The sequence below is a fragment of the Ictalurus furcatus genome, chromosome 3 (assembly GCF_023375685.1).
Source record: "Ictalurus furcatus strain D&B chromosome 3, Billie_1.0, whole genome shotgun sequence".
In the NCBI taxonomy this organism is placed as follows: Eukaryota; Metazoa; Chordata; class Actinopteri; order Siluriformes; family Ictaluridae; genus Ictalurus; species Ictalurus furcatus.
The window spans coordinates 26418749-26431513 of NC_071257.1; the positions used below are offsets into that span (position 1 = coordinate 26418749).

The window sequence follows — 12765 nt, forward strand, 5'->3', positions numbered from 1 at the left end:
TAATAAATCAATCCCACTACATGCTAAGCTCTTTCAGTTTTACATGCTAAACTCTTTCGTAGCATGTCACGTTAGAGTTCGCGATGAGGGAGAATTTCTCGAGGGAGGGTGTCTTCACGTCTCTGCTGTCATATAAATAAAATGAGGCAATAGATGGCAATGGGAATGTGGGCGGGGCATAGCTCTAAGGCAACCTCTTAATATGCTTCTTCGGATGTTGGGGGTCTGTGCCGGTGTGTAAATGTCAGTATGTCTGTGTGTCATTCCCGCGGTCCACATGTGACCGGTCAGCCCTCATCTTAATGCTGGGTGTGTGTCCTGTTTTTGTCTCCATGTATGAATGTTTAGGTAAAGTGTGACTGACTGACACACACACACACACACACACACACATACACACACACATACACACACACACACACACACACGTACTGTGTTATTCCCATTTGTATATCATGTTACCTCAACCTTTCTCCTCTGCCTCTGTTGAACAAGTTCCCCTGTGCACTTGGTGAAATCACTCACAGGTTTACTGAGCTCACATGAGAGTTCTCATCTCTGTGTATTTACATAGGAATTAGGCTTGTATTGAAGCTTGGAGGGATTTTCAAATAATTCTTATTTCTGTTCATTTTTTTTTTTTTTTTACATTTTGATTCAGACTACAATTTGTTTTAATTTCATTCCATGGCTGAACGCAACTCATTTTACTTTTACAAACTTAACATTCATCACGATTTACATCACAGTTTTTTTTCCTGGAAAGGGTTACGGTTTAACATTTATGCAAGGTTACATTTATCAAATTTTCCAGCATTCTCCCTTCCTTTCCCTTCCTTATCCAGCCCGATGTGGTACTTTCGTTAATACCAAATATATGTTTGCATGCATCCCATGACAAAAACGTTTTCTTTTTCTGCATCTTTTCATTCATTTATTATTATTTGTTTTCCTTTTCCTTTCATTTTGTATTTGCTGCTGAAGCTAAACTCAGGCATACCATGCATGAGGGCAGTGCTAACGGGCAGGGCAGGACAGTGGCTGAGGCCCGACTGCAAAAGTGTATGAGGAGGGCGCGAGGCCTGCAGCAGCGCATGCAGCAGCAGGAGCAGCAGCAACAGCAGCAGCAAGAGGAGAAGGAGGAGAGGGAGGAAGAGCAAAAGCTGCCTATCAGGTACCTGCTGCTGGCTCTGGTGTGTGTGCGTGTGTGTATGGACCGACTCCAGCCGGAGCGCCTGCACATGCACCTCTGTAAGAGAAGACGAGCTGCCTAATTAACAGGCAGGAGATTGACAGGAGAAGAAGAATGAGAGAATGACACCAGGTTTTACTGCTGATTGTGTTAGTTGCACAGGGGACGGCATTGCATCATTTATGTAAATGAAGAGGCGTGTTTCCACTGAGGTTCTCGAACTAAAGCGAGGAACTAAAATGTTCTGAACACACAAGTTCCTGGTTTTCTGTTCCACTGTGGTGCAGCAGCTGTGGCCAAAAAATTATAAAAGTATAAAGTTAAGACTGAATTAATGTTGGTCGGTTTTAGTTTGGCTTTTTCCCTGCAAAACAAGAGCATTGCATATCTAAACATATCTAAAAAGCCAGTATAAAAAAGGGCTTTCATAATTGTTTATTAGTTGCAGTGGTGCTTGAAAGTTTGTGAATCCTTTAGAATTATCTGTGTACCTGCATAAATATGACCTAATACATCATCAGATTTTCACCCAAGTCTTAAAAGTAGATAAAGAGGACCTAATTAAACAAACGAGAGAAAAATATTATACTTGGTCATTTATTTATTGAGAGAAATGATCCAATATTACATATCTGTGAGTGGTAAAAGTATGTGAACCTTTACCTTCAGTATCTGGTGTGACCCAGATAGAGAACTGTTAATCAGTCCTGCACATTGGCTTGGAGGAATTTTAGCCCGTTTCTCAGTACAGAACAGCTTCCACTCTGGGATTCTGTCCACAAAACATTTTTCCAGTAGTCTGGCTTGTCCACATGGTCTTTAGCAAATTGCAGAAGGGCAGCAATGTTCTTGTTGGAGAGCAGTGGCTTTCTCCTTGCAGCCCTGCCATGCACACCATTTGTTGTTCAGTGTTCTCCTGATGGTGGACTCATTAACATTAGCCAATGTGAACAAGGCCTTTAGTTGATTAAATGTTACACTGGGTTCCTTTGTGACCTCGGGGACTATTACACATCTTGCTCTTGGAGTGATCTTTGTCGGTTGATCATTCCCGGGGAGGGTAACAATGGTCTTGTATTTTCTTCATTTGTACACAATCTGTCTGAGTGTGGATTGGTGGAGTCCAAACTCTTTAGAGATAGGTTTGTAACCTTTTTCAGCCTGATGAGCATCAACAACTCTCTTTCTGAGGTCCTCAGAAATCTCCTTTGTTCATTCCATAATACATTTCCACCAACATGTGTTGTGAAGATCAGACTTTGATAGATCCCTGTTCTTTACATAAAACAGTGCGCTCACTCACCCCTGATTGTCATATCATTGCTTGAAAACGCCTGACTCTGATTTCACCTCCAAATTAACTGCTAATCTTAGAGTTTCACATACTTTTGCCACTCACAGATATGTAATATTGGATCATTTTCCTCAATAAATAAATGACCAAGTATAATATTTTTGTCTCATTTGTTTAATTGGATTCTCTTTATCTACTTTTAGGACTGATGATGTTTTAGGTTAAATTTATTCAGATATATAGACAATTCTAAAGCACCTTCACTTTCAAGCACTACTGTAAATGCAGATTCTTTAAATGTGTTGGTTGTTCAGTAAAATTTGACTAATCAGTGACATTTAGTATACAAAGACACACCCATTTTTGTTCTCAGTAAAAGTACGTACTCTGAAACAGGAACTGAAAGGTTGTGGGTATTATGGTCTCTGAACGAAGATCAACCCTGGTTCCTCTGGTGTACCTCAAGTTCTTGGGTTCCTGTAGGGGAAACGCGCCTGAACACTGAACAATAGACTAAACCATATTCGCTGCCAGGAGTTTACTTGGAAGTAAGTATTTACTCGTTGCTGTGCAAGTGGTCATTTTAATTCCTTTTTATTTTCTAGTGAACAGCCTGTCAAGATCCAAATACTTCTGACAGAAGCTCAAGAGGAGGTTGTGGATGCGCTCTCAGAAGCTTCCTTAGGCCCACCATTATCATCCCAAATTATACCCCATTCTCCTGCTCCATCCACTCCTGATCTCTCCCACTCCTACTTCAGAGAGAGCCTTGAACGTCCTTCATCCATCGATAACAAACAGCATCAATACTCTCACTCAGACACTCAGGAGAATTCCCCTACCTCTGCCCGCACAACCAGTAAACCCAGTGCCAGCTCTGCGTCCATGTTCACAGCAAACGACGCTTCCCAGATGCCAGCCAGAGACGGACCCGAAGCTCTCACACACGGGCACAATCATCACCCGCCTATGTCCCGGAGCTTCAGTGTCCCTCGCTCTTCCTTTTCCTCTGATCAGTACAGCTTAGAGGAGAAACCACAGTTGCTCCACTCACAACAGTCATCACTCTTCAACCCTCCGCCATCACAGCGCGCCGATACCGCTCCACCAACGCCGAACTTCATGTCATCTTCCCCTTCATCCCCCTGCCTCATGCCACGCTCCACCTCGCCGGCCAGGCCCATGCCTGTAGAGTGCTGGGCTGAAAACGTCACCAGATACTACAACTCCCAAAATGCTTCGCAGCCGTGTGGCTCGCCCTGTGAAGAGTTGTCTGAACTCGAATCGCTCTACAGAGCCAGCTTGCGGGCTCCCAGCAAACCACGAGCCTCTTGTGGGCCCAGTCCAAATCCCACTGGGAGACAAGGTAATCATTTACTTCAGAAAAGTAGAGTTAAGGGTTAAAGGTCACGGAGGTATGGAAGGAACAGCTTATGAGAGATGAATACATTTGACATGTTGAGTCAGTTGCTTTATGTTGAAATCCAGATGCAGATTTAGATGAGCAAGCCAGAGGCAACTGTGGGAAGGAAAACTCCCTGAGACAACCTGAGCAAGAACCCATCCTCTTCTGGGAGCACCAGATAGTGGGATTATAACTGATTACTATATACAGATGTAGAAGAGTAAAGACAAAGGTGGTTTTCACACTGGGCACGTTTGCTGCGGTCCGAATCCGAGTGTGCCCCCACAGCGTTGGTCTAGTTTCAGACTCACTGGATTCTATCGAACTCCGCTGCATTTGCGTTCATCTTACATCATCACAAACGCGCATGGGGAACACAACATGAATCGGCAAATTAAAAAAAAAAAAATAATTTTAAATCATTTTTGACCTAGCAGATATTATGTGCAGCAGTAGACCTCTTCTGTGTCTCACAACGTTCCCCTGCCACTCATGATGTCGTCGATAGCTAAAACACATGCACAGGTCACTTTACTTCCTGAGTACGAGTTGTGTTCACATTCACGGGAATCGCGGCACGGTTCCATCGCAACCGAACTCGGACCACCTCCTACAAGTAATCTTGGGTTCGGGACCGCCGTGCGCTTCCAGGTCCACATGACGGCTTTCACATTACCAATTTTTCATTCAAACCGTGCTCTGTTTTGACTAAACTGCCAGTGTGAAAGCCCCCCAATAGTACCAAGTGTGTTGAAAGGATGTTCACAATGATCATATTGGGAATAAGTGTCTGAGGATATGCACAGTGTTTATGAAAACAGTAGCAGTTTTAGAAAGTATAAATACTCTGGTATGGAATTGCTCCATGCTATGACTTTTCATATTCATTAAAACGCCGTATAGATATAGAATATAAACTAGCTCACATTTAGGAGTTAGGTGGACACAGTTTAGATCTTAGTATCTCATTTTCTAATTCTACTGGTAGAATGTAAAAAACAAAATATTGTCCAACAAAATTTGTCAAAATGTACCTATTTTAATGGAAATGCTAGAAAACCTGTATGTTAAGAAAATGTCATTTAGTGCAAATGTAAATATACAAAGCCCTGCTGATTTCTGAAACCTAGTCAGTCAGAAGGTGTTGATTCATTTTCTACCAGCTCTAATAGTAATGGAGGCTGTAATTCAAATCACAGGTTCATATTAATGTGGTATCATTTTTAAAGTAACAATTTACACAGAGACTTGTATGGCAGATGATCCACATACAATATAAGTCTAAAAATAAATGGATTAAAAAAACGTGTTGTTATTTAACAAGAAAAAAAAAGATTATCTTCAAGAGAACTGTTTATAGCTGCTCTAACGTAAATGACGGGAACAATCTTAACTGTTGATGTAAGAGGAATTAAACACTTGCTGTAATTAAAAACATGCAGTTCTTGGAAAATAATTTCACGGTGGTAACAGTAACTGACACACCACCCAATCACCTTTTATTCCTTTAAAAAAAAAAACACACACAATTTCAGGCATCATTGAAATACACTGTTCATTGCTTAAATCCAAAGTATACTACTTTGTGCTCTGGCATCAGTTTTGTCTCGTCGTCTAAGTGCTATGACAGGAGTACATGTAAAATAATAAGGCTGAGTTATTTTTAAAGCCTATCCTGAGTATGACCTCCTCTCTGCAGGACCAGCTGCTGCACGCAGACTTGCATCTGGACACTCAGGCTCGCTTGGCCGCTCCAAAACACCCACTGCTGAGATCGAGAGGAGTGCCTACAGGACACCAGAATACATCAGTGCTCCTGCACACAGAGTGAGTGATGCACGGGTGTGTGTCGGTGAACATGCATTCATGCACAGCTGTATGTGTGCTTGAGTTTAATTGACAATGAAAGGAGTGATATTGCTCATTGTTGCTAATTAGGGTGTAAAATTTTAACTGCGTGTTTTTTTTTTTTTTTTTTTTTCTTTTTTGCCCCCCTCCCCTCCCCCAAGCCTGTTACTCCTACGGTGCGTGACGTACCAGCGGGTGAGGATCAGATGTACAGTGCTGAGAATCTGCGTCGCATCGCTCGCAGTCTGAGCGGCACCGTCATCAGAGGACGAGCCGAAAACCTTGTTCCTTCTCGCAGCTTTGTAAGTTTCTCTCTCTCACACACACACACACACACACACACAAGTATGCATGACGGTGTGAAGTCACTGAAATGAAACATGCTATATGGACCCTCAGGTGTGTATTACGTATGCGTCTTGCCTCTGCATGCATTCATCTGATGTCACTGTTAATCCAAACATCTCATTGATTTTGTGTTATTGTTGCATTATAGGGTTTCATCATTTTTTTTGTTTTTAAATATCTGAGGATGCACCAAATAGCAAGCCACAGAATATATTTAACTGAAAATAACAAAAAGTAGGCTAAGTAAAGTACAACCTCATGGTGCATATGACCTTTGGCACATGTGTTCGATGTTCAGCTCAATGTTTCCTGAAATTCGGTTTCAGCCTTGGTTAAATGTATATTTAATTCCCCTTATCTCATTTTCTCTCTCGTCAACATTCTCTTTCCCTCACTCGTCTGGTGCCGTTCTCATATTTTGGTATCCATTTAAAGGACTCTCCTGCTTCGAGAATTGCTAAGCATGTGGACCCTCGATTGAACCCCCGCCACTCCAACACCTCCCTGCATGCCGCACCCGTTGCCCACAATCCTTCAGTTTTCACCCACCACCCTGAGCACCAGTACCTGCACCCACCTCAGCAGCAACCTCCCCCTCCAGCTACGTTGCAGCGGCCCACTCGAGGACACCCAGGTAACCATATGATTCCTCTGCCTCGGCACATCACATCACACACTGTACACTACAAACACACACACACACCCTGGTCTGAGAGTGTGACATGGCAGCTGTCACTCCCCAATGCTGTTAATGTCTATCCTCATCACATTTTGTAAATCAAAGGGCCTTACGTTTGAAGGCCTTGGATGTCACTTACCTGTCAATGCAGATCAGCTTTTATACATTGAACACCCTGTTGAGTTTAATTTCCAACCTTAATTCTGTATAATATAGCCATCTCTGTCAAAGATCTGTCAAAGAGCACAGTTTGGTTGCTATGCTCACGTCAGTTTCCCTCCTCCTACGCTTATTCACTGAACAGCCAATCAGAGCGCCCTTTCTCCTGCCAGCATCCAAAGCTGATTTAGCCTGCTAAATAAATGCAGACAAGTACCGATATTGTACTGCTACTGATAATACTGGATAATACTCCAATTAAATTTCAGTTTCTAGAGAAAATGATCTAAAATGTTTGTTCTTGCTTGCTAGTGTCTGCAGGAGATCCCCAAAAGGTCGACAGGTTTCTGGCTGTGCTTGACCGGGGCGAAGCTCTTGCCCATGGCAGCTCCCACAGTGTGATGATGAGCTACGGCACTCTTCCTCGGGCGCCCCGGAAATCGGCTCCTTCTGTGCCGCTTATGCCTCAGGCCAGAGTCGGACTAGCTGCTCGCCCTGAGGCCTGGAACTACACAGATCCCCGCTATGCCACCCTGGCTCACTCTGGCCGCTCGGTACCTGCTAGCAGACCTGTGGACATTTCTCAACACCAACTTCAACGTGCCAGCTTACCCAGACAGCAGTCTGTCCCCACTGCTCAGCCCACGCGTATGGATATGCCACCAGAGGCAGACTGGAGGACTGCTACTTTCAGAACAGGTCACCCGGATGGCCAGGCGTCCAGAACCCGACGTGCTTCCCATGTGCAGCTGTGTTCCCTGTGCCAGCAGTCTCCAGCTGAGCCCATGGGCACCTACTGCCAGGCCTGCATTGCTTACAGAAATCGCTACAGGCAGGCCAATTAAGCAAAGTGGAGCACCACTTCATGGAAATGCCAGCTTCATGTACATGTACATAATTACATCCCATACATACACACATACACTTATATACACATCTGCATGACGACGAGTGAGAATGAAGGAGAGTCATACACCAGCCCACTTCTGTCTTTCACTTACTGCATTTCTCTCCTTCACCTTGCCCTGTTGCTTGAGTCCTGCTTTCACATACTTTTTTGCTGATGAAGAATGGCCTCTAACTGAAGGTGTGATGCTTCACATCTGCACTGTGCGCGTCCTGCCGGATGAAGACTGTTTTAGACTCTGGATTTAGACTTCTTGATTGTGTTTTATCGAATTAACACAATGGGAAGAACTTGAATCCTTTCCTTGAGTGACCTGCCAATGAGATTGGTATTTAACTACAGTGTTTTGGTAAAAGAGTGCATTTTTTTATGAGGCCACGAAGCACAAATTCAAGACAAGACTGAGACAGAGCTTACTATTTTTGAATAACTGAACCATAGATAGCCTGGATTATATAACTTGACAGTTCCTCGTTTTATTATAGATTTCTCTATAGCATACTAGACTAAGCAGAGTGAAGTAAATTATAAGAAAATGTTTAGAAACTATTGTGTAATGTGAACGAGGTAATAGCAGTGGAGTAGAAAAATGTGATGAGAAGTGAAGAGAGAACATTTTCATGTGTTTTCTGTTCTAGTTTCATGACATGCCAAGTGGCTCACTGGAAAAACACACTCGACATAAGTGGATTGTCTGTTTCAGTGTAAAAATACTCACACTTGTCACATGAATAATTATCGAAGGGTTTTACAGGGAAAGGCATTATAAAGAGTTTTAAAATAAATCTGAACTATCAGTGTTACTCACGAACATGCCAGGTACAGCAGTTCAGAATAACACCTGAAGCTTTTTTTGTTCCGCATTAATGCTGATGAAGGGTTAGGGCTTGTTAAAGGTTAAACATACACTGCGTCTGGCAGGTATTTATTATTGTATTTATAAAAAAATTAAAAAAAACAACAATTTGCAATGTAACTGAAACCAAAACTGTGAAGTGAGCTGAGAATTTTGCATCATTTAGAAGACCGAATGCACAAAGCTATACCTTGAACGCAGACCAATTTACTCACAGCGGCATCACGATATACAGCCATGAGATGCTTCTGATTACTTCAGTATTTAGGATTTAATCATTTAGATTTAGTCCATTTGTGCAAGCGCATGGCTTAAATACCTTCAATTAAAGGAGAAGTGTTTTTAGAGCCCTCTGCTGCCTGAGAAGTAGACCTACCTGACTTCCCTTTCTCTCCAGTTGACCCCGCCCCTTTTGTTGAAACTACACATGCCTTGTGAGTTGCCTTTAAAGGAGAACGGGCCGAGCCGAGCAGGTCTGTACCGACTGCACCGGAAAAATAAAGACAGAAACTAGCTCAATCCATTGCACTGTAATTTCACGATTCATTCTTCTTCTTTTTTTTAAGGCACCTTTGAAATTTTAGGTCAGGAGACACCCTTAAATATCTCAGACTGCACCTTCAAACATGTTTAGGAGGGTTAAGGACATTCCTCAGACCTAGAGGTATATATTTCTCAATTGTAATAGATACAGTGTGATCAACATATCCGATATACAACATACAATTAAAGCCGATATTGGCTTATTTAATTTAGAGCTGATCTGATGCAATGCGATATGACCTAGTGTGCAGTTTTGATTTTAACTGAAAAGGTGCCGTGAAGTCATGTGACATCACAATACACATTCAGCCAAAGCCCTCTTCAATTCACATGCGTCGAACGCGAGTACAGCTAAAAGGTCTCATTTACCAACAAACATCACTGCGAAATTTTTGCCCGCAACAATCACAAACAAAAAACCCTCTGCGAAATCCTGTACGGACCGATTACTTTTTTTTTAAATAGGAGTACAACAGTGATGGAGTAGATGCACACGTGCTATCAGACTTTACTGATATACAGATGCCCGTATTGATTCATCTCACACACGGTTTTGCTTCGGTGCAGTGAATCTTTACAACATTACTCTAAACGTGTGGTGGTCTGGGAAAACCCATCAGATATGGCGGAGGCTGAATTCTGCCAGCCAAAAAGTGATGGAAATGTGATGGAGTTTTTTTCTTTTTTATTTCTTTACTCTGCAAAGATCATGTTGGGGAAGCCAGTTTAACAACAAAAAAGAAAGTCAGTCTACCTTAAGGTGTCTAAAGCCTTACTAGTTAAGTGTGATTTCCACACACAGTGAGCATTTACATTACTTTAATTCATTTAGCAGACGCTTTTATCCAAAGCGACTTACAAATGAGGAAATACAAGCAATATATATATATATTTTAATAATGTGGGGCTGGCATTTTAGGGTACATCAGTTGTATAGTTATGTGCCGTAGCGAAACAGACATGAACCTAATCAATTCAGTTTAAATCAATTCAGATACTCGCTGCCAAAATATCCATGATGCTCCTGCACTGCGGTGAATGAAACCTTTAAATACAGTTTTCTTTTTCACGTTTGAAAGTAACCAGATGTTAACTTTGCTCGTGCTTGAGATATGATCATAAGTGTCCAGAACTCTATATAGTAGAAATGTCATCATGTCAAATAAGTGTTTTCCCAGGCCACTGCCCAAATATTATCCCATCCAACTCAGTATTTCATCTTGTCCCATATCAGAACACATTGCACTTAAAAGGCATGTCGTGGTGGATTTAGTGAGCTGTAACCACTAAATGGATGCTTTTAAAAGTTTTACAGTCATGCTTAAAACCTGTGCAGCTACAGTTGCTACAAAATGTATATGCAATGTCGCAAGGCCTGTGTTCCTATAACTTAATGCCGTATACTAGCCTGAGTTTTGTGATTTTGCTTAACTATGTTAACACTGGTTTAGTGCACTTCACAAGTGTTAAGTTAGAAAGTGTAACTCTGTTGTAATGTACATTTCCCATAATTCTGGGATATATTTCAATGTTTATTATGTGTAACTGCGTAATCTATAGATCTATATCTGAAATTTAGTCATATATAGTTTTCTATGCTGTACTGATACTGAATATATAAGTATTTTCATGAAGTACTGACCTCTAAAAGTGTAATTATGCACTTACTTACACGTATAAGGCTGTGGAAATGAAACTGGCACTTGACTTGTTTGGTTTCGTTCCTCACAGTCAGTGGGACATGAGAGCAGAGAGACACAAACTTTTATCAACCTGGGACTCCTGTTGGTTTTGGCACCAAATCCTGCCTTTCTATAGTTTTGCAGTGGTTCTTAAACTTTGTGCAGCCGGGGACCCCTTAAACTGTCAAATAAATTCCACACACCACTACAGTACAGATTTATTTCATGAACATAATCCTCCTATTTAAATATTAGGTTGATTATTAATTACGTACAGTAATATTGTGACCATTGTTTTTTTTGAAGCCTCAGGGCGAATCTTCCACTGACAGAACACATTACAGTCAAGCTGACATTATTTATAGGCCAACTTTTTTTCGGCTTATCGACCTAAGCGTGCGCAACCTGGTTGCAAAAAGACCTGAGTAGGTTAGCAATCTGATGCTACTTCTGTATTTTTCTAAGCTATAGTCTGAATGAAAAATCTATCAAGAATTTTATCCAAAATATTAATAAAATATTATTCACTTATTATTATGGATTAGTGCTTAAAGACAGGGAGTGCTATTCAGCTGAAGTAACATTTTCCAATGATGTTAACTCTAGAAGATTTTTATGGCTTGGCCCTGTGTAAGTGGCCAAATTATGCTAAGCGGTGATCAAGTCTTCATTGGCTGGATAGACTGTATATACATATCTCATAGAAACACTGAGCGTTTGTACTAGAGAGAAATGAACGTAGGTGTGCAGGTCTCTTGAGGGGAGGATGTTGTGGCACAGAAAGCCACAGAGTTAGCTAGGAAATGCATCCATTATAGGCATCTTCTCTGTAAGAACACGACCTAGCTATCTAGCGTTAGCTAGCTATTGATGTAAAATTTTAGGCGAGTTACTTTAGGCGGTTTGGGTAAGGAATATAAATTGGGCGTGTTTGCTAACTAGCAAGTTAAGTCTGTTAAACCATTTATAGTTAGCAAGCCAACTTTACTGATCTGGTAGATAGATACGTCGCTGAGATGTAACGGGGCCAGCGAAGACATGGAGCTCCTCAGACCAGTTATCTCTGCTAAATGCCTGTAACCACAACTGGCTTGGAAAGGTGTCAAGTTGGACAGGATGGGGGGGGGTAAGACCCCAAATGTGTTTGAATGCTTTTACGATTCTGACACCCAACAGCACAGCACGACATTTTAGAAAACTAATTCTGGCTTGCTCTTCCGCTATGTTTTTGCAATCAGGAGGCGTGGCTGACGTCAGTGTCCTGTCTGACTCAGGAATCTACTGCTATTAATTCAAATGACCAATCAGACAGGTTAATAACTAAGAAATCATTAAGTAGAATAGCTCTTATAAAGGTGGCTTATAATTTGCACCACAGCAAAAAAACAAAACACACACAAAAAAAAAAACCCTGGCTATGCTTCACGTACTCCATTTTGAGAACCACTGGTTTCTAGAAATGTGTTTTATGCAGTATGTCTTATGAAGGTGTATTTTCTAAAAAGATAAAACAGTCTGAGAGAAGTCGCTGAATGCTGGATTCTTTACTCGTGTAACATTTGTAATCTTTAAAATGACGTCCTTAAATGCATTTACATGTTCAGTAATGGTTTGAAAGCATTATGAATCTAATTGAATTGAAAAGTTTGTCTAGTTTTTTTTCTTGAGTTACATTTACAAAGAAAAAGTCTAATTTTGTTGTCTGGAGGTGAGTATTTTTGCATTGCTCTTGCTATTTTCGACACTTTTTTTTTTTGGTCCAAGACGTTTAACATGAAGATGAGTTTTGCCAGATGTATTGGACACAGTACTGTATGCAGTAGTCAGCTGTCTGTTCCTTTTTCTCTTTATT

At 41.4% G+C, this 12765-nt stretch overlaps 1 protein-coding gene across 4 annotated transcripts in view; it reads left to right on the plus strand.

Annotated features, from left to right (window-relative positions):
- Positions 1-12279, plus strand: part of usp54a (ubiquitin specific peptidase 54a) — a 64865-nt gene extending 52586 nt beyond the window's left edge. For 3 of the 4 annotated variants that reach the window (XM_053621770.1, XM_053621769.1, XM_053621771.1), the window contains 6 exons: positions 985-1174; positions 3092-3852; positions 5591-5718; positions 5901-6041; positions 6523-6721; positions 7238-12279. In XM_053621770.1, coding sequence (XP_053477745.1) covers positions 985-1174; positions 3092-3852; positions 5591-5718; positions 5901-6041; positions 6523-6721; positions 7238-7770 — 1952 coding nt within the window. In that variant the 3' untranslated portion in view covers positions 7771-12279. Of the gene's footprint in view, positions 1-984; positions 1175-3091; positions 3853-5590; positions 5719-5900; positions 6353-6522; positions 6722-7237 lie in introns of those variants that run through there. The other variant, XM_053621772.1, reaches the window with a different exon arrangement.
- Positions 12280-12765: the final 486 nt, after the last annotated feature.